The following is a 22,611-nucleotide window of genomic DNA, read 5'->3' as shown; positions in this document are numbered from 1 at the left end:
AGGGAAAGGAAGGAGAAGATCAGAAGCAAATAGCTAGCTACACACAACTTGCAACACTATCTACAAACCACTTAATGAGCAGAGGAGCAACTAAGTGGTTTCATTTCTCTGTCCCAAGAACCTGGGGCTGCGGGTTTGAGTGCTGCTCCATCCTGTTTGCTGGGTTGGATGTCAGAGGTACAGATTTAATTTCTGTGCTGTGCATCTTCAACAGCAGAAGAATAACACTATGATTTAGGCCAGTGCCAGCAATACCCCATGAAGGAAAACTTTTCCTGAGTGAGTTCTGGGCCAGACCATTCAATAATGGAACCACGGGGGAAGCGAAAATCTTCAGCTTTTCTAAAGGTCTAGCAAAGGTTAATGTCACAGCTAGAAGAAGCAACACAATATTCTCTGCAATCACAGTGCCTCATTCCACCTGGGCCAGATGTTTTAGACATCCCATTCCCCTGCCCCAGATATTACTTCCTGCCAGAAAAATAATGTACATTGTCACTTTAAATATTGTGACACCACCATTATCTGTGCCTGCATGACTACTGAAAAAAAGTAATAAAAAGGCAGAGCAGTTTTACTGATATCCTCTTAAAATGAGCAAAATAAATACTGTGAGAGTTGTTAAGTGTTTGGTTTTCTTTGGTTTTTTTTTTAATACTCAATGATATCTCTCTTGCAATGAAGAGAGCAGGGAATAAATAATGGATTATAATGAAGTTATAAATATCCTGCATTTTCTCCCACCATTGCTAGCTCTTGGCTAAGATCCCAGGTCATTAGCGGATGTCTGCGTTTCCATGTGAAAGGAAAGTAAAGAAAAACAACATAAAATTACTAATTTTTTTTGTACAAGACAGCAGGTATAAATATCAATTCTCATCTGTGTCACTGAAAATAACTGATGGAGATGGAAAAAAGGTTGTTCCTTGACTTTATTACAAGGAGGTAGAAGGAAAAAGTAGTGATTTAAATTTTTCAGTAGTTCAGCAAGGGCTAACAATTGTTTGCAATACTCAGACAATACACAGTGACAGCACAATGACACTATCAAGACAGATTTCTGCTATTTTTCCCCTTCAGCTGGAAATGGGCGTTCTCTTTTCACGTGTCATCTAGCTCAAGTTGATGTTTTTGCTATTAGATCACCGGCTCTTAAAATTTCAACACTGGAAAACAATTTTTAAGCCTATAAAATATACTTCCCTAGCAATAAGCTCAGTTTTTCACCTTCATACAGGATACCAAAAGAAAGTAAAAATTAAACAAAAGCAATGACAAGACATTGAAAATAGTTATATATCTCAATAATTCTTTTAAAATGCCAGCAGAAATTCTACAAGTCATATTCTATTTGTAAAACTATCAGCAACGACTGAATTTCTATGGTACTCAAACCCAATATGCTTCACATCATGCTTCTAAAGGTAAATTTCCTGTATTTGGCAGAATTTAATCTGGGGGAACTTCACAAGTGCTCATGGAACTCACTAGTGCTCGGTCTGAACTGTACCTCAAATTTCAGTTTTTTACAATGGCAATGATGAGACTTATTGGAACGAACCTGTAACCTGATTCTAGACTACAATCTAGACACATATTTTGTTTATAAATTGGGATATTAACCAAGTTTTAGCAGTATGTTTTGTTAATAAGGCAATTCTTGTCATCTATAAACAACCATATTTATGATATTACTGCACAAACTGGAAGTATTGGCACTTTACTGCAAAAGTTTCTTATTTAAAAGAAATTATGCCTCCCTATTTGGAGATATGAGAAGGTTTAAAGGATGCTTATTAGTAATACACAGTAGGTGCTTCTACTTTTGTGTTTCACAGAAAGAAAAAAAAAATTCCTGCTAGTTTCAGGCAACAGACTTAGGACTGTACCTGTTTTAATCATCAGAGGGATTTTTATTTCAGTTGTTTGCTTACTGAAAAAGACATAAAAGCACATGCCTTCTGACAGGGACAGTTTTTAGAATATTTGCAGGATTTATGGGTGCCCCATACATTGGGTAGAAAACCGGCAGGATGGCCAGGCCCAGAGAGTGGCAGTCAATGGAGTTACATCCAGCTGGTCACCAGTGGTGTTTTCCAGGGCCCAGTACTGGGGCCAGTCCTGCTTAGTATCTTCAATGACTTGGATGAAGGGACTGAGTGAAGCCTCAGCCAGTTCACACATTACACTAAGCTGGGTGGGACTGTTGATCTGCTGGAGGACAGGAAGGCTCTGCAGAGGGATCCGGACAGGCTGGATTGATGGACCAAGGTCAACAGTATGAAGTGACTTCAACAAGGTGAAGTGCTGGGTCCTATACAACCAACCCATGCAGCACTACAAGCTTGGGAAGAGTGGCTGGAAAGCTACCCAGCAGAAAAGGACATGGGGGTGCTGGTTGACAGCAGCTGAACATGAGCCAGCATGTGCCCAGGGGGCCAAAATGGCCAATGGCAGCTGGCCTGCATCAGCAATAATGTGGTCAGCAGGACCGGGGAAGTGACCATCCCCCTGTACTTGGCACTGGTGGGGTCACACCTTGAACCCTGTGTGCAGTTTTGGGCCCCTCACTACAAGAACCTTGAGATGCTGGAGTGGGTCTAGAGAAGGGCAATGGAGCTGGTGAACAGTCTGGAGTATGTGTCTTATGATCAGTGGCTGAGAAAGCTGAAGTTGTTTAGCCTGGAAAAAAGGAGGCTGAGGGGAAATCTTACCTGTCTGAACAACTACCTGAAAGGAGGGTGTGGTGAGGTGTGGATCAGTCTCTTCTCCCAGGTAACAAGGGACAGGATGAGAAGAAACAGCCTCAAGATGTGCCAGGGAAGGCTTGGATTGGATATTAGAAAAAGGTTCTTCACTGAAAAGGTTGCTCAGGGACGTAGTGGAGTCACCATCCCTGGAAGTGTTCAAAAGATGTGTGGATGTAGCATCTGGGGACATGGCCTAGTGATGAACGAGGTGGTGTACATTAACAGTTGGACTCAATGATTTTAGAGGTCTTTTCCAACCCTAATGATTCTTGGAATAGACTATCTTGGAATTAAAAGGACCTTTAAACGTCATCTATTCCACCCATTCTGCAAGTAGCAGGGAACAGTGACATTTCCACTGAGTAAACTCCTTTACAGCAGTGGGACTAATTTTATGCCTGTCTCTTGAAACATTTACCTGACTGGCTTGAACTAAAAGTGTAGCTGATGTCCACAAAAAAGATGTGAAGAAAAAAATCTTCACACTTACATGCATTCAGATATAACTTTGATGTACATTGAGAAGATTAAGAATCACCCAAATGCAAGTTTTTTGACTGTGATTTAGCTCTTCAAAAATTCTTTCAAGGTTAAAGATTTATGTTTGGTTTCTTTGAATGTAAAAAAAAAAGAGAATGTTTTCCATGGTGTGTCCCACAACTTTAAAAACAAATAACATAAAAACTGGTTTGGAGATCCTCTGGAAAAAAAGTCCTTTCTAAATTTGTATGGTTTTAGCAGTTTCCAGGAGACTCCAAGCAACAGGAGGTAATTTAAGGTGACTATTGAGTTCATAGAGAGAGCTTTTGGCATCCTACTCTCAACAATATATTAAGAGTGAAGTTTGACAGGGCTAGCAGTTCGGTAAATTGTTATTTCTGCTCTTTTGCAAGGTCACTGGGCTCTGCTCACTTCCAGCTTACAGGGACTGGGGGCTGCATATTAACAGCCAAAGCTGCAATGCACAGCCACAGCTCACCTAACTAGAAATGCTACATTAAAAGAAAGCTGCACATTATCAGCTTCCTTTATTTTGGCTCTCCTAGGGGCAAAAATTACTTAGGCTGGACAGAACTACTGCTTTACACTGTTCTTCTCTTCCCCACTCACTTCATACCACACCAAAAACTGGACAAGGCATACAATGAAGATGGTACAATAGTTCATACTATACTTTAACTAAGCATAAAGCAAAAAGCAAGATGATTCACACCATCTGTAAAAAGTATTTGTAAAATACAGAAGACCTCAACTATCCCAATACTCCCATAGAGCAAAAGAGAACATCATACATTTTCAGAAATTTAAACATGGAGATCTTCTAAAAAATCAGTAAAAAAGCCCCAGGCATCAGAACCAAGGAAATCTCCATGTCCCAATTAAGGTCACATACTTCTGTGTCATTACAAGCCCAGTAATAAACTAAATCACTGATATTACCAAGATGAACAAAGACCCTTTGGCAAGCTGTCAAAAAAAAAAATTAATAATATTATGGCAAGGCATTGCCTGTGAAGAAAATACTGGAGTTTCCCTTTCAGACATGATGTTTTCTGGGGTAAAAAAAAAAAAAAAAAAGCTGTAAAAATATTCAGAGGAACACATTTGATTGTCTAGGAAAACTGTCATTTTTTTCCCTCTAACTAATAAAACACATGAAGAGGTTGTGATACAGAAAAATGAGACAGAATGAAGACATTTCTTCAGCATTGAAAGCTCTTGAAGATGCATTAAATTTTATTCCTTTACAAATTAAGATTTTATGCTATGCAGCACACTAAAATGGGCAAGAAATGAGCAAGCAATGGGCAGAGGCAGAGCACTAGTGGTTCAGAAAATATATTTACAAAGGATTGAAATGCAGGACATTAATGCATTTGCAGGGTTTAAGTAACTAGCCACCCTTCTGCATATACTTTTCAACTTGTTGGTACAATAGTCTATAATGAGGTACAAATTTTGTCACTTATAATTGCAAATTAATTGTCAGTTCTATCCCAACATAAGTTTATTGTATTGAGCATATGTTAAATCAATAGATTTTTAAATACGTCTCTTACCTCTTTTTCAATACAAGTGTCTTATTATGATTAACTGATTCAGAAAAAGACAGGTTCACATAAAACCTCAGAATGTTCTCGAATATGACAACCTATTATCTATATTTCTACTTGCACTGTCTTCTCTTTTAGGTAGAGAACAGTTGCCTCAGCTAGAAATTCAGTTCCTAGAGAATATTGCTTCTTTTTCAAAAGAGTATTGAATAATGACCCCATGTTGAAGTTGATAGGTGATTTCCAGACAGCTGCGCTGTTTAAGATGATCATCCATCTCCCTGGGAATTCAGTGCAGACTTCTCTCCTTTCAGTGTAATGACTTCACAGAAGCATTGGGTGTTTCTTACATTCAAGATCTGTAATACACTGCTCTCAAAGCAAAAGAAGGGCACAGTATCTCCGAATTTTTTAAAAAGGGCTGCTTGCTTTGATCAAAGCTGCCCAAACAGGTCAAAGGAGCACAGTGAACTGTACAATTTAAAACATTTCACTTCTAACGCTTCTTTTTTTTATTAGTCCCTCGATCACTTTGAAAAAAATCAAAGCCTGACTTGAAAAGGATTTTTAAAAGCATACTTTTACAATATTATTCTAGATGTATCATTGTTTCCTCTATTTCTGTTATCAAATAATTTCTCTACCTGAATCATTTTTCCTCATTTTTAGAAATTAACCTGTTAAGCAGAGTCTGACTGCAAGAAAGCTACAGATTCTTTCCCAACTGTATCAGCCCCAGAAGAACATTACAGTGTGCATGCTGCTAGTTATCTTGTGGACCACATATTTAAAAAAAAAAAAAATTGTTCTTGATTTCTTGATACTCAGTATGAAGCATAGCTATGAAAACAAAGGTGCCAAACTGCATGCAACAAACTTCAGCACCTGTAATTAACTCTCCACCCCTAACCCACCTACTGGTAACAACTCTTCAGCCAGTTCCCATCACCAGCAATTTAAACATGCCCAGCCCACATGGCACAGAACAGCCCATGTTCAGACTACCACGTACTCTCAGCCTCCAAAGCACGGTGGCCACATGAAAACCCAGTCAGGAATGCTCTTGGTCCCTGCCAGTTCCTGGGCTGTGCCTATAAATCATTACAAGAAGAAGTACCAGCTATCCCAGGCCAAACAGCACCAGGAACCACTCTTTACAGTTTAGCACTAACAGCTTAGCTGCAGTGCTCATGGAATATTCCCTGTCATGAAGTAGGACTTGTACAGATACAGCTTCAGTTTGCTGGGGGGGGAGAGAAATCAACTATCAACTCTTGGTTATTAAAATGAGGAGCAAAAGATGACCTTCTAATAAAGATGAACTTCCAATCTCTTTTGCTTCCTCTTTCAACCCAACATGCCAATGAAATTCAGTTGCAGAAAGCCTCTTGCATTCATAATAAATGGAATAGAAAAAGATTACATTCCATATATTGTAATAAGCAACAAATTTATGCAAATGATATGCAGTAGGAAGTGAGACAATAAAAGCATTGTGAGGTACCAAGCAGAGTCAAATGCACAGAAATTATATAAAGGAGGACATGAATAGCTGGAAGCAAGTTTTTGCAATCCTCCGAAATCTTTGTTTTCAGACTAAATGTATCTTCAAGGCATTGACAGTTCTTTTGAGTTTCTGCTAAATTTAAGTTAAAAATATAAAAATCTACCTGAGCCCAGGCTTTAAATGATCTCATTCTCCACTCATAAAAATCAATACAGTTGCTAATTTTCTGAATATGAGTTGAAAATTCAGTTTCTTGGTTTAGAGTTATAAGACACATTAAAAAGAACTAAGAGATAAAGCAGTGTTAGCTGTCAAAAAAAAATAAAAAAGGAACAAGTAATAGCCTCAAATTGTGGACTAGAACATTTCTCAATCATTATACAAATGAGATTATTTTTGACTTTAAAATGCTAACTAGCTCCACCAAACCATTTCATTCAATTGGAATTGGAATGTGCTGGAATATGAAAAAACCATCACCACTTTAATGTTAAATTCCTATCAATTCTCTCTCTAAATCTTTAGCATGAGTCAATCTTTTCTCCTACCTCAAAACAGCTATGAGAAATGTTCTTCCTTCTAATAAAAAACCAAAAGGAAAACCATAAAAAAGGCAAAAGCAAGTAGGTTTCAGACCTTGCTTAGGTAATCAGTGAGTCCAGAGAGTCATACATTTCAAAGCAGAACTTGTGTTCCGTTAGTTAACAGGTTACAACACACCTCAATAAGAAATACATTCGTCACTCAGGAACTACACTGGCCATTACTTTCAGTCATTAAGAAACAGGATGCAACTAACAGCACCAAAATAAGAGACTGGGGAAAACAACAGCCTTAGAACGCCATCACTTACTAAACCAGCGTGATGACTTCATGCATGGCACGCACGATGCAGGGTAATCTTAGTTACCCCATCACCATCAGCACTGCCTCTGTACAAGGAGGTCCTGGAGATGGTGTGTGCAGGCAGGTACAGGTCCAAAGCCCAAGTGAAGCACATGTGCACCACAATACCAACAGCTAAAGGAGCACTTTTCTATTCTGCAGATGGAACTTAAGAGATGCACCTCCCCTGTCCCAAAAGGACAGGAATATACCATGGAAGGGACGCCAAACTTTCAGGGACATTATGTAAGGACGCTTTTGATCATTCTTTCTAGGACTCGGGTTACTCATTGGTCATGTGGCAAAGTGATTATTGTGGTCTTTACTGTCCTGGTCATAGACTGTCCCAAAAGGGCTTGCTTCAAAAGACTGTGGACCATTGCTCAGAGGTTTTTGACTTTTAAAATCCATCAGTAAATCTCATTTTTCCACAATGAAGATTACAACATGTATTTTACCCATAAAGCTTTCCACATTGATGCTCCAGCAAAAGAGTGTTTATGCATTCCTAAATCTACAAGCAGTTACTCAAATTCACTTTCTGCTATCATTACAAGACACACTCAGCAAAACCTAACACAAGACGTCTCCTCCCTTTGTTCTGTTCCTCTCCAAAGCAATTGGTTCTTTCATGGATGATGAATTACTGAAGCCCAGTTTAAACGTACCATGAAAGATCTTTTATTAAAATCAAGATCTAGACAAAACTTGCAGAACATTTATGGATTCAGAAAATTTGAGCTACCAAACCAAAAAGCATAGAGCAGTCTTGCACCAATTTGGGCTCTTCTTTTTAGTCATATTCCAAATGAAACAAAATCCAGAGATGTAGGCAATTCTTCAAAATGACATGTGAAAATGACAAATATAAGCTTCCCTGAAAGTATGTCTACTTTACATTGAATAAACAATTCCCTACCATTTTATCTCTCCAGTTCTCCAACACTAACTAGAGAAGGCTAATTATGCACCTTTATCTATGAAATCATAATAAAATAAAAATCCATAAACATAAAAAAAATTAGACCACTTTAATGCATTCTGATCTGGATCCTAATAGTTTATTAGAATAATTTTTCAGACCTGGTGTTTTATATGCAGGTCTGCCACGTGGGATGGGATGAGGCGCATGCTCTTTAGAGAGACTTGACTCTTCACAAGAAAACCTGCCAACAACACCATAAAAAGCACTAACTATTGATGATACAATCCATGTACATGCTCTAACTCACATATGTGTGTATAGGAAAGGGATAGCTGAAAATGGAAAGCACTTGTAATAACGACAGAACAGAAGCTGAGACCTGTTTTAATGCTATTAGGTGTAATTTGAAAGCAGTAAATTCTTACAGGCACACAAAAAAACCCCTCCAATCAATGGAGAAAAAACATCCATTACCATTCAGCATCTCAGGAGTATGACCTATCCAGCAAGGATTGATTCAAACGGTCCACTCCAAAATTTATTAATCAGCTATTTCACATGACAGTGATGTAATCTGGTAAGACATCCCTCAAAATACATTTGTGAATCTAAAAATACAGAACATCATCTCCCCTCCTTCAGATGAGAGTCTCCTAACATTGTAACACTGAAGCTATAAAGAGTGAGAACTTACCCATACTGGTGTGCATATCTGAGGGTAAGGAAACCTAAACTGACACTCAGAATTTTGGTTTTGATGTTCTGAGGATACTTGTAAGCGCTTCTAGGCTGAATTAATTTAGGTGAATAAAATTATTCACCTTCACTCTGTCTTACACAACCTAGAGGAACTGCCATCAGAAACTACTTTGTCAGAAAAGCCACAACTGAATGTAGATGTTAATTTTGCTTTTCATGTACAAGGTCTCAAGGGCAGGCTTTTCTGTTGATTAAAAACAAAGCTGAATAGGGAGTCAACATGCAGGTGCTCAGATACAGCCAAAATGATGATTCATTCAGTTTGTGTTCAAGGCCACACACACATATCTCCCTGAGGCATATCATCTTAGTTAACAGAAAAATATAAAAGTCAGCTACTATTGAAGAAAAATAAAGTGAGCACAAACTTACAAAATAGGGAAAGGTTGCTTTTTGCTATAATATAAAGGAACAATTGCTGTTCATACCAAACACTTTCATAAACAGTGAAACTGGACACATGCATATTGTTTAGGTTTATCAGACTTCAGCTATTTATGCATGCAAGTCCAATCTCACGCCTCCAACATGTCAGAAACATGGCTCATTTTCAGAGATAAACAAACTGGCTGTGTGGAACTTGATCACAGCTGTTGCAATAAACACATCTCACTATTCAGTGCTAGCATAATCCTACCCAACAAAATCTTTCATATGCAAGCTGCCCGCTGAAAGAAAATAAAGCCTCACACCCAGAAAATCAAATCTGCAAACTGGCCCAGACTCCCAGCAAAAGTCTATCAACATACTTCTATCCAGTGACTATAGAACTCACAGACTTACATGATCTTGGAGACTTAGCTGAAGTTTAGACTAATTTTTCAGTAATTTCAGCTCCCAAAAGATGAGTCTAACTGAAGTTATTCACATAGCATTGATAAGATTGGAGAAAAAACACTTCAAGTTAAAGACTAATCTTGGACAAATCTGCAACCTTGGAAGCACCATGAACATGACCTTCCCTTCTGTGAGTAGCCATGCTGTGGAAATTCTTACAGATGAATAAGGGAACCCATTTGCAAAACAGAAAGAGTATGGACTAGTTCTTACATTAGATTAAAAAAAGGAAAAATATGCCACTATTTTCTGAACATGGAGGAAAAACTGTGGTGTGATTACATAGAGGAATTTAAACTGTGAATGTCCATCTGTAAGTAAGAAAGAACAATCAACATCCACATACAGCTGATCTATATAAAAGACTTTTTCTTAAAAACATCTGTATCTCACATCTTAACAACAGCTAATTTAAAAAGGAAAAAAAAAATCATCCATCCAAATAAGCATATTTTGCAGATGACTTCAGAAAGTTTGCAGATCATTATACAAGATTTTGTTTTCACTTGTGAGACATGCAAAAATCACAAGGCTTGTAGAAGCAACTCAGACCATGAATGTGCAGGTTCACTGCAAACATGGACAAAATCTGACAACTCAAAGAACTTCATTCTTTTTTTCTTTTAAGTTGCTGAAGGTACTTACAGATCCTTCCAATATTATTTAGTGAATTATACGGACTGCCTATTATAAACAATGTGCTCCGTATATCTAGTAAGCAATGGTCAGTGCCTAGCAGGGAAACAATCAGTGAGCATGAGCATTAGCAGATTGAACAATCAGAAAATGTCTCGTTTCATTGTTTGTTAAACAGTTTACTGCTTTCCCTCAGCTTAATCCTTTCTTGTGTACTACTGTTTAGGCTTCATATTTGAAACATAGCTGCATTAGATTATAGTTGCCTATGAATGTATACAACTATATAACTATTTCTATCAATTAATTCAATGCCTCAATAAATTGAAAATCAACTTGATTCTTTTTTGTCTTCCAACAAAGCCTGCTTTGAAGTTTGGAATTATTCACAATAATTTCCAGAGAAGTTTTCAGCAAAGAAGTCTTGGTATAGTCAGAAAGAATGACCTTATTCCATCACAAACTGAACGCAGCAGCTGTGCTGCTGGCAGAAGATCTATAACATGCACTCATGGCGGCTTTACTGCCTCCATCAAAATTCGCTATATACTGATCCAAAGGCACAAAAAGCCTTTTTCTTATAGCACACTCTCCTTTTCACTTCTGTCTGACTCTGGATTGGAGAAAAAAAAGTCTTGTGGATGGAATGCTTACTGCTTTTCAAGTATTTCTTGCGAAAATGCCATTTACACCCACAGCTGCTGCTGCCTTCTCTTTCTCCCTTCTTTTACAAGACAAGGAGGGGGAGAGTACAGAGAGAGAAAACAAACTGAAGAATTTCTCAAGACATTTAAATTAGAACTTCACTGTGTTATATTTTTTTTATAATTAGGCTCATATGACAGATAACAGATTTTGATTTTGTCCTGATAACTGACGAGACAATTTAAAACTTGAATCTCGCAGGGAAAGCACAGAGGCATGGAAGTGTAACAAACTCAGCTTAGAGAGGAAAGGTCTCTCAGGTAAAGTTCTTCAGAACACGACTATGTTTGCACTTTAAAAAAAAAAAAAAAAAGGAAGGAATACAATGACTTAATTTGATGAAGAGTTGGAAAGTATGTTGCAATATTTTCCTTCCAAACAATACTGTTATGTAACTTTTCTAAGCTTTTTCTGTTAACATGCAAAACAAATAAACAAATTCCTTGGGAAAAAAAAGAAAAAAACAAACCCAAAACCCCCCCCCCCCCCCAGTGCCATATTGGAAACCTTGCATCTTAAACATCTGTTTCTTTATTCACTTTTCAGGCACACTCTGACAAGCAACTAAAAAAACCTGCCTGTCTGCCCCCTTCCCCAACTACTTTTCTTAGCTGGAAGAAGCATAAAACTCAATTATGCTGGGAAACCAGACATGATGGAAAGCACTTAGGATACTTTTTAAACAAATAGGAAATTTAAAAAACTCTTTACAGGGCTCATATGTATTCTATCACATGAGCCATCAGTGGCCCCCATTTCTGCCTTCAGAATACAGAATAATTTTTTCCAATTAATATATTTATAAACAAAGACATAGTGGAAATGATTAGATAATATGTTTGAAGAGAAAGGAGCTCTTCCTAGCCACATATATGGAATGGACAGACAGGCAAAGAGAGCCTGTGTTACTTGCTATACAAAGTTTAGAAATAAACAACTTTTAATTGAACATGTCTTGCTTTTGAACAATCTTGTAAAACTCCCAATGGTTCAAATGCAGAGTGGAAGTACACCAAAAAAGGATCATTGTTACTCTTTCACTTACATTAGCAAGCCAGTGCTGAAGAATAGGAAGGTGCAGGGTGAGAAGGCCAAGAAATTAGGAGCAGCGACTAGATTTGCAATAAGATTTGTTTTCATACCCTTACTACTTTCTCACTGTAACACCACCCTGATTTATTAAGATAATACTCTTCACATGTGACACATCACAGGGCAACCTCCACATACAGGGAAATCCATAACAAAATCTTGAAAACAATACTTTTTCTTTTCTTTGATAGGCAGACACTTCTCTTAAAAAAGACAATGTAGTTCTTCAGGGAAAAAAAAAGCAAGAGTGTGTCATCACTCAGCTATTTAACCTCTGTGCACTCCTATATTTCTTAGATATACCCCAAAGACAGTTATCTTTTTCTTTGGCCACAGCCTTTTGGTCAAGGGCTTTAATGAATATATCTGAGAAGGGCCATTGAGTGTCACAGTCTTACTGAAAATGATAATATTCAGAGAGACACTGAAGGAAAATTCACACCTGCATAAGCCCAATATACTGTGTCAAACCAAAATAAAACGCTTGCCAGGTCAAGCCCAGAAATGTAAATTCCTGGACCAATATGAACACAATTTATTTAACTTTTTAGGAAGACTGAGGAAAAATTTTTAAAGTCTAAATTATTATTTCCCTTATAAACATTATCATCTCCATTTAACTACTGCACTAACGTACAAAAAACTAAGCTACAGAAAGTGTTTCAAGAAAACCCAGTCGGAGTTTTGGATCCCACTGAAATCAGTGCTGGTTGGGAACTTAAACACTTTTCCGGGTTTCGTGGTATCTACCATTCAAAGCCTATTAGTCATGGAACACGCTGCTATTATCAAAAGGAACAGATTGCTCCACATCAGCTATCTATGGTAACTCTGAGTGTAAATACCTGCTGGCACATCCTGTGGCTCAGTCTGCCCACCGCGGTCACTGTGTGTGCACAATACCGGATGGGAAGGACGGCTGGAGGGAAGCTGAGGACTGAAGCTGTAGCAGCTACAAGAATACTTAATGCTTGCATGTGTTCCTGTGTTCCTCAAGAATACTCTGCTGCAAAATACCCTTACCATTTTGCTTAACTGTGCTTGCATTAGATCGAGCTGAAGTAGATTTTTTTGTCAGTAGGATCTAAATGAGCAGTTTTGCAACATTTTTAAACATTCTCCTTTGCTTAGCGGAGCTGGAAGAGATTTGGGGAAACATTTAGTAAGAGCTGTTTTAGGTTTTACAAAGGAAGCTCAAAAGATTGAAACATGCTGTTCTATGCCAGACAAAAATTTGAGTAAGTTTAAATTTGGATGTTTGTTTCTGAGACAACTATAAACGTCTCACAGCACTTATATATTAACTTTTACATTCAACCAGCAGAAAGAATCAGCAAGCCTGAGTCTACCTGTAAGAATAAAAACTATAACCCTAAATAACATTATAATAACATTATCACACAGCATTTTTACTGCAAAATGGAAATATGTCATGAATCTCTAGTAAAGGATAGTCCCATAGTTGTATAATGGCCAAAGAGTGATGGATTTCCAACATTGTCTTTGGAAAACAATCCTGAACTATGCACAGGTTCCTGAAGACATCTGGGGAGGAAGGGAGTAGGAAGGAAGCAATAATCGCACAAAATGCCCCCCTTTGCTAAAGATGGTTTTGGACCAAATCAGAATCACCTCCCAAAAAAGCCGTAGTTCAAGAATACAGGGAGCCACGGTGAAACTACTTCATTGTTTGCAAGCAGTAAGGCCCAGGTGCAGACAATCAGCATTTTCCCTCTGTGAGGCTGAACTAACACTGCAGCAACCTGTGAGAGAGGAAATCTAAACTTTGTCTTAAAAATGGCAGGAAAAGGAACATCACCTGAAGTATTTTGTGCTTTTGGGTTTTTTTGTTTGGTGGGGCTTTTGTTGGTTTTTTTTTTTGCTTGAATTTCGTTTTCCTGGGAGTGGAGGGCTGTTTTATTAAGACTATAACTGTATCTTGACAGTGGTGTTTTGGAGAACCATGCACTCTTTTACAGCCATGGAAAATGCATGTAACAAATTGCAGAGTTAAGATAAGAAACCCATGCATGAACTTTTTCTCTTAAATGCCTGTAATATTCTAGAATTTTGTTTTTTCACTTCATACTCTGCCCATCAAATGTTCTGTCCCTCTCCTTAATTCATATTTATTTGTCACCTGTTGTTTCTCTGGTCCCACATGAGTTTTTGATCTTTCTTTCTCTCTGCCCTGTAACCCTGGTGCCTGGTTCATCTCTCCCTACTTAGAAGGATTTAGCAGGTCTGTTTCCTTTCCCTCTTCCTTTGGTGGCTGATAGGTCTGGTTGATTTACCCAATAACTCTTCCTTTACGGTGTTTCTTGATTTCTCTACTCTGCTTATACATCAACAAATACACTTAGGAAAAAAAAATTGTCTTTAAAGTGAGAAGGTAGAATCACTCATCTGTGAAAGAGGATGAAAGCCTCAGCTCAGTATCAACACAAACAGTATTCAACTGCCCAGTGAGAGAACAAAAGCAACAGGCCCAAGGATGTCCAAAGTGCTACCTAAAAACCACAGGTCACATTGTAAAATTCAGCTTATTTGGAAAATGAAATAATGCTTGTATAGCTGACCCATTTCAAAAATCTTGTATTTTGCGAAGAATTTATGCAACTTCTAAAGGCAATCTAAGAATTCAGATCACTTATACTGGACTTCTAAATGAAGGTTATAAACTACTGGATGATCATTAGAAAGACTGTATAGCTTCATATTTAACCACAGTTAGGAGAGAAATAAAGAAACCAGAACTCTGGCTCATATCTAGTTCCTCAAATGTTTCAAATGAGAATAATCATAAATAACAGTAGACCATCTATGGGTTCCTGAAGACATCTTCCAAAACCAATCACTATCCAACAGGTTACATCTGCTAAGAAGCCTGTTTCCCAGACATCAGCAGTGATGGGTTCTTCTTCCAGCAGTCAAAATCAGCTTTGTTTTTAATTTAGCAAACTTTCCTCTTTTCAGAAGGTGGCTTACATTATTTCTGTAATGCCAGTCAAGGAAGCTTGTATATATATTGTGATACAAGAATTATTTTTTAAATTCAGCCCTAAAAAATATGTATACAATAACATTTCTTAAAACTAATTCATATATTTGACTATTTGGTCCAGCCTTTTGAAGGGAAAAGCCCTTCTGGTTTCAGTGCTATTAAAAAAATAAAAGTAAAGGCATATAATCTGTCACATGAACACTACAGATTTTACTAGATTGGTCCAGTTCCTCCTCAGTTTACTGTATTGCAAGGTCTGCTCTTCCCAAGTTAAAGTGAAAAAATACTTTCCCTATTTTTTTAATGTATTAGGAAAAACATACAAGGTGGGCTACATGCATTCCCCTTTTGGAAAATACAGTAAAGCACAGGTGGCAGAGAAAGAACAGTCTTTAAAAACAGAACAATAAATCCAAACTCATCGTCCAAAAATTTGAAAGTACTTACACGTGTGGCTTAAGCCTCCTACAAGTGCCTGTGAAATATTTGATCCAAATATAAAGGGAATAAAATGTATTGTGTGTACACATCTCTGCAGTGCAAGAGACAGGAACCTGAAATGTACAATGCTAACATCTGGAAGAAACTGTAAGAAGTATCCAGAAAAGCAGATTTGTATCTTTAAAATCCTACTTGAACACTAGGATTTGCAGCCCTCCCATTGTTACACAGTTACAGAATCCTTCACCAAAGAAACTGTTAGGACTTGATTTTCATACATCCATCTACAGGGAAAAAAAATAGTTTACTAAAAGACAGCATCATACAAAAATGAACCTCAAGACAGATACTTTTATCTAATTTTCATCCTCAACCAATACACCAATCACATATGATAACAGTTGGCAGGATATCTTCAAGGGAAAAGTAATCCAAGGTCAGCTCATGAAAGAAAGCTTTTACAGGATGACAGAGCTACTGAACCTCCTTTGGCTGCTGATAACATCATTGTTGTCAGCTCAGCACTGAAGCAATGATTCCAAACATGGCATTAGTACAATAAGTTCCTTCACACAGCGTAAGAAGGCAGAAAAATGCCCAAAAGCAAAGTAAGATTGCAGTATTCCAGCAGCCTCTTCTCAAGGACATTTGAAGTACATTTTACTGGTTCTACAATCACAAAGAGAGGCAAAAAGCGGAAGAAATTCACTCCTGACTCCAGGCCTTTCCAAACACCAGTCCATCTTCTAACTTTTCTTAACTCCTGTAAGACATCTGTCTAAGGCTCAGTAACCCAGCAGTTGCACGGTGCAGCCCTGGATGTCCTTTCAGTCAGCATCAGACACGAGTAAAGAAACTACTGCCCATTTCTCAATTTTCTATGGCCCAGGAGTTCATGTTTCTCCCTCACTGTTTTTATCAGATAAAACTGTATTGCATGATAACACAAAGCTCTCCACAGCATCTGAAATACCTACTCAACCCCAGCAAGGAAGCTGCACTGTTTACATTGCATTTTACATTCTTTTTCAGTCACACTTGTATTTAATAACAACAAGAACAAAACCTTAACTTTTGTAGCCAATATTTATATTTTCCATTTGGCACTTCTGATAATTTTTCTCACAGAGTAGAGCTAAAACTGACTTGGCAAGCTGGATTTATCAGCATTTCATCTGCTAAACCATTCCAGCTAGAAAGCCAACTATATTGTCAACAGTTTTAAGAAGCAAACTTCTACTTGTATTATGTGAGAAACTCACAAAGAACACACAATCAAAACAAACAAGAAAATAGAAGCAGAGCTGGGGGGGGGGGAACCCAAACAGTTCAACATTTAAGGAATTGCTATTTGTAATCCCTAAAATGGAAGTTTATCTAGTGCCAAGTACTTTAGAAAGACAATTTTCTTTTTTAAACACTAAATACACTTCCCAAGTTCCCAAAGCATCTTCCACACTACTGTACCAGGAAGGAAATGAAGCACAGCCAAGAATTTCACCTACAGTTCTGTAATTCCCAAAAGTGACAGTTTTTCAAATATTGACTCCCAAAAGTAAAAACAATCCTGTGCTCATCACTACCAGAAATACAATTTTTACAGGACTAACTTGGTCTTAAATGATAATTTCTGTGAAAAACAACAGAATTATACAGGTCAAAATTTCAAGAACAGCTGTACTGAAAACAGACAAAAATGAAATTTGTATAGTTCTGAAGACAAAACAGCAGTAAAAACTGATTTTAATGCCAAAATATGTGATTGTATGCATGTATAATGAAGCATTTGGATAGCTTTGCTGTGCACTGTATTTATTTGTAGTTTTAATAACTCCTTGTTTATTAACAGAGTTGTAATAACATTCTATTTTAATACCAAATCCTTCAATATTCTTTTTTGTCAATCAACCAAAGCTTGGATCTCAAGATGGGAGTAGTCTCCATTAGTTACAAGAGATTTCTGATGCTTTATCAAGGAAAATATCTCTGAACAATATAGTATAATTAAAATTTTCTTTCCATTAAAGATGTGATTACTTCACTGTTGATCCTCTCAGAAGAATCACCTCAACACTCTTACTTTCTTTCAGAGCTTTCTCCCTCTAGATCCTGATACCTGCTCCTGAAAAAAATTCTCATTTCTAAGATAGAGTCCTCAGATCCCCACCATTAATGATCACTACCAAATTTAACACATCTAATGAAAGTGTGCATTGGTTGACAAACAAGGGTATTGCATTCCCACTGCAGCTACTTTAGGCAAAAGGACTGAGTACTGTGGCATTACAAACAAAATAATGAAAAGAGGGGGCAGAATAGAAAAGGAGATCTCATGTATTCTACAGCTCATTATCTTCCTAAAGATGTGATTCGGAAGGACAAAATGGGGTGGGAACATGGACATGAAACATCACTCACCATTTCTTGAGATGCATACTTTGGATCTTCAGGATCAACTGACCAGTAGCAATAGTCAAAGCTGAAGGCCACAGTTTTTTCTCTTGAGTCCCAACTGCTATCAAGCCTACTGTCAACCTTACAATAAAAGGAAAAAGACAGAAAGACCAAGTCACTCTGAAGCTGACCCAAAAAAAACATTTTCCAAGCTAATGGGAAGTTTATCAGTATCTGTATTATGGAAAAGGAATGGCAAAAAGTTTAACCTCTTTAGTAAATTTTCTTTGGTGCTTAGAGTGAGGTGGAGACATCCATGAGAAATCTGCTAGAGCATTTTTACTGAAAGGTTCATTTACTACAGCTAAGGTTCTCCAAGACACATACAATAGATGCAATTCAGCTAATCTTTATAAATTCTGTGTATTGGCAGGAAAGCTTTACAACCCTTTTGATATTTCTCTGAAATTCTTCTGTTTCACAGAGAGCTACATCACAGAAATGAGGCCCCAAATGATAAGACAAAAACAATTTTCCCATTGCATAGTTGAAGGTGTCTTCCACAGTTTCCCCTTTGCTTTGTCATGGTTGCAAGCTAATGCTTCTGTCACTGGGACTGCACAGTCCAAACTTAACCTTTATGGGCTAGTAACAATGACAGTGAAACCTTTCTAGTACAACAGTCGACAATTACTGAAATTAAAGGAACTGCGTAAGTCTTTCTATATAATCTTGCCCAAGTGATGGATAATAAAACAGATAAGCTTATGAACACTCAAAGGAGGAGAGTAATGAGTCAAAACAGGATACAAAATTAACACCATATACATGTAATTTTTATCTAATTGGTAACTTTGTAATAACCTCGACATTCACACTAACTTAAACAGAAAAAAAGCATGCAGGCTCCAGAGCTCTCAAGGAAGGTGATGGCTACACTCAGTTTATTCTTACAACTCTTGGTCTTTTACCAAGGCCTGAAGTGTAGCTTTTATACCTTCTGCTCTATTTCATGCAAATGAGTTGCACTCTGAAGGGAAATATGAAAGGAGGAGAGATACAGGGAAAGAAATTATCCAGGTGTTAGTAACAGTAAGATATGCAAAAATCCTAAACAGTTTACTAATAGCTTTGAATGATAGCATGCAACAGGACTGCAGCAGCTTAGACAAATATAACATACAACTACTAGTTACATCCCCTCTCAAAAAAACCCCCAAAACCCATGAACTAACCCCAAATCAAAACAATCCTTCCCCACATTTTTGTTGCAGTAATTCTAGGGCTGTGCTGGTTTAAACCTCTCCTTTAATATTTCTATTAGAATGATCCAATAGCCAAGCAAACAGAGAAAATTATCAAGATATCAGGATCCTTATACGATAAAGAGAAGATAACAAAAAGCATACCTTTATATTTCTGACTTTCGCCACTCTGTCATCAACTTCTACAATCACTCTTCCTCCTTCTGCTCTCTCTCTGGAAACAGAACATATTTTAAAAATGCATTGAAAATATAAAGAAACTGAAAGGTGCATGTCAAATTTCTAAACTTCAGAAATTTATGTTTACTTAAGCAAACTGCAAATCAGAACTATAAAACAGATAATTCAGATATACACAGATAGGACTGCAACATGAAATAGCATTTGCAGCTCTGCATTCAGGAATCTCAACAGCAAGGGGCTAAAAAACCCTTAAGACTGTGGTGATTAAACAGATTCAAAGTGTTTTTCCTAAATACATAATTAAGATTTTATTTCTATTTAAAAGTTGTTGCTTTAAATTACAAGGAAGTAGAGTGGAGTACTGGTAGACTGGCTATGCTTTGTGGAGTAGGGATCAATGTCACAGACTTGTGAGCCACAAGAGTCCTTAGGTTGCACTGTCTGATTTTTACCACTTAATCCAAAGTGTCCATTGTAGTCCTCAAGAAAGTACTCTTTAGAAAAAAAAAAGCCAAGCAAACAGTAAAACCAAAAAACTGTCCTGAAATGTAAATGGACAGGATTGTTCCTAAAGTGCAAAGGACTGTGCACTCACATATACTGTCTAAATCTCTCACTGGAAGCAGCTATGACTAGCTACAACAGACAACTTCCACATCCAAAATGAATCATATTAGAAAAGAATGAAAAAAGGATGCGGACAAAGAAAAAAAAAAAAACCAACCCCCTCTCTCCCCCCTGCCAATAAAAACAATTTTGTCCTTAGTGCAGTTTTGTCAAACTTTTTTAAAAGTTAAGGTGAAGACACACCGTCATTTGAGATTAGATGTATATATATCTCCTGATATTCAGTTGGATCTGTATCATGAGGTCAGCTAAAAATTAGGTCAGATAAAATAAGAGTTAGAAAATTCAAACCCAGCTTACAACTGCTCTTTCATGGCCCTAGATCTTTGACAGATTGCTTTACGTGTGTCCAGAAGTATTTAGTCCCCCACCGATTACAATCTGCCTTCACTGAGGGCTCTACCTGCCAGGTGGCACAAAGCACAACACGCCTTGCCTTTGGGTCTCTCCACTTCTCAGTTTTTACCCCATGCTTTCTGTACCAAAACAGCATTCAAAACAATGCCTTAGGATACTTAAGACTTCCACAAAGACCATCACTGCAGCATTTGAACTTTCCAAGCATAAAGAGGTTTTAAGCACATTCCTGAGCACAGCTGCTCCCTCTTGCAGATAGAATTAATGCTTTACCGTAAAGTCTCTTGCTTCACATTACTGATTTTTGAGGTACCTTCCTCAGGTAACAGGCTGAACTTGGTATTTCCTGTAGTACATACTTACACGTGACACTTCACATAGAAAATACAAGCACAGCTCCCAGAGATTTTAGTTAAGCTGTGAGTGTTCAGCTGTTCAACACATCAATCACCCAAGCCCCATGTCAGATCCCAAGAGAAAGGGAAACACATTATGTGCAGCTGGGCACCAAATGTTGCATTATGTACAGCTGAGTACAGAACAGAGGCTTCATCAGGCTCCCCAAAGAACAAACAAACAAGGAATGGTGCCTAAGGATACAGGCTGTAACTACCTATGTGGAAATGTACAACTGATGCATTTAACCTGGACATGTGGTTTTTTATAGATATTTTGACAAGCAAATGCTTTCCAGTGTAAGTTACTTAGGCGACTTACATATTCATGTACAAATCTCTGCCAGGTGAGCTACTGGACAAAGCCGACAATTACACCATACAGCAGATCTGATTTAAGAGGCAATGAAACATTTTGACAGAATTTCACAATATTTTAAGAACAGCAGAAGACAGAAAACCAGAGGGATCCTTTAGGAGAGAGCTTGCTTCGGTTACACATACTCTTTCTTCAGTGCCTAAGCATGATCTTGGTCTTACCCTGCTTCTCAATCCCATGAGCATCCTTAATTTTCAGTCCTTAATGCTCCAGTTTTATCAGCCTAAATCGTTCATCGAGTTCCTATCCTTCCCCTCCTATGCACACACGTCATTCCCTACAGGTCTGTGCTATGTGTTCTTACTGTTATCATGCCCATCTTGCCCAGGGCAGTCTTCAACTGCTCTGCAGGTTTCGTGTCCCTTCTCCTACTGCACTGTAGCTAGTCATAGGCTGATATCTCTGCTCCAAAGGTACATAATCCTGCTCTTTTTGTCAGTTCTTCCAATGTCTAATGCAAGTTTACCTGTACACTTCACAATTAAACCAGTGTTTCTTCCTGGGCACGAGATGAGCAAACAGATTACTGAAAATAAACCAGAGAGAAGACCTTGTTCTCAGGTCCCATTCCTGGGCTTCATTTGTGACTTGGACAACACTGAGCTCAACTTACTAAAGCAATACTCACACAGTGAGGTTTTTTTACTTAAGGGGATGATGTAAGCATGATTTGGTCAACACTAGAGAATTCAAGTTCAGAGAAAGCAGATTCCTTAAAACTTTTACCTGCTATGCTATTACAAGTCTTCACTGAACATGTTAAAGAGTTTTAATTATTTAGAACTTGGGTAGAAAGGGGTAGATTGAGATGTGAACCACATAAGATTTCAAATTTTAAAATCAATTGGGGAATTCAAATAAAAGGTCCCCCTAAGTAGCTTTTATACATTTTAAAACATAATTCCCCATAACCTTATCTCCTGCAGCAGCTGAACTGCTCTGGGTGAAGCTTAAAAATAATTTTAAGAAATGTAGTCTGAGGCAAGCATTCATGAATACAACATTTGTACTCAAACGGTTGAAATCTGGAAAAGCTTTTAATCATTTTAAATGCCAGGGTATTCTAGTTGCAGAAGTAAGGCAACTTCAACAACAAACAGTGTTCTCAACCCAAGCTGTAATAGTTACATGAAACTCACTGCCTTCAGTCCACATGTGTTACATATAACCCTACAAACAAGTGACTTTACTCTGTGGCTTCTTATAGACTGATGCTATCACAGGCTACAGTCTTACTAAAGATTAAAGAGGAAATCCCAAACATAAAATCTTTGAGATACAAAAATTTTCTGGATATAGAAAATTTTATACTCATATTTACACATCTACTTATGTTAAAATAAACATAAACCCAGTAAAATACAAACAACACAAAATGAAACTGTCACCTTTTAGCTGAAGGTATAAAGGATTCCA

General features: G+C 37.6%; 1 protein-coding gene across 1 annotated transcript in view; it reads right to left on the bottom strand.

Moving 5' to 3' along the window:
• STARD9 (StAR related lipid transfer domain containing 9) overlaps window positions 1–20,535 on the bottom strand; it is an 87,263-nt gene extending 66,728 nt beyond the window's left edge. The window contains exons 1-3 of the mRNA XM_017741618.1: window positions 20,531–20,535; window positions 19,399–19,468; window positions 18,014–18,130 (exon numbers count right to left, since the gene is read on the bottom strand). Coding sequence (XP_017597107.1) covers window positions 18,014–18,130; window positions 19,399–19,468; window positions 20,531–20,535 — 192 coding nt within the window. The remainder of the gene's footprint in view (window positions 1–18,013; window positions 18,131–19,398; window positions 19,469–20,530) is intronic.
• Between the last annotated feature and the right edge of the window lie 2,076 nt (window positions 20,536–22,611).

Source organism: Corvus brachyrhynchos, unplaced genomic scaffold, assembly GCF_000691975.1.
Source record: "Corvus brachyrhynchos isolate BGI_N302 unplaced genomic scaffold, ASM69197v1 scaffold115, whole genome shotgun sequence".
In the NCBI taxonomy this organism is placed as follows: Eukaryota; Metazoa; Chordata; class Aves; order Passeriformes; family Corvidae; genus Corvus; species Corvus brachyrhynchos.
Note: the sequence above shows the minus strand (reverse complement) of the source record. Positions and strands in the feature narration are given on the sequence as shown.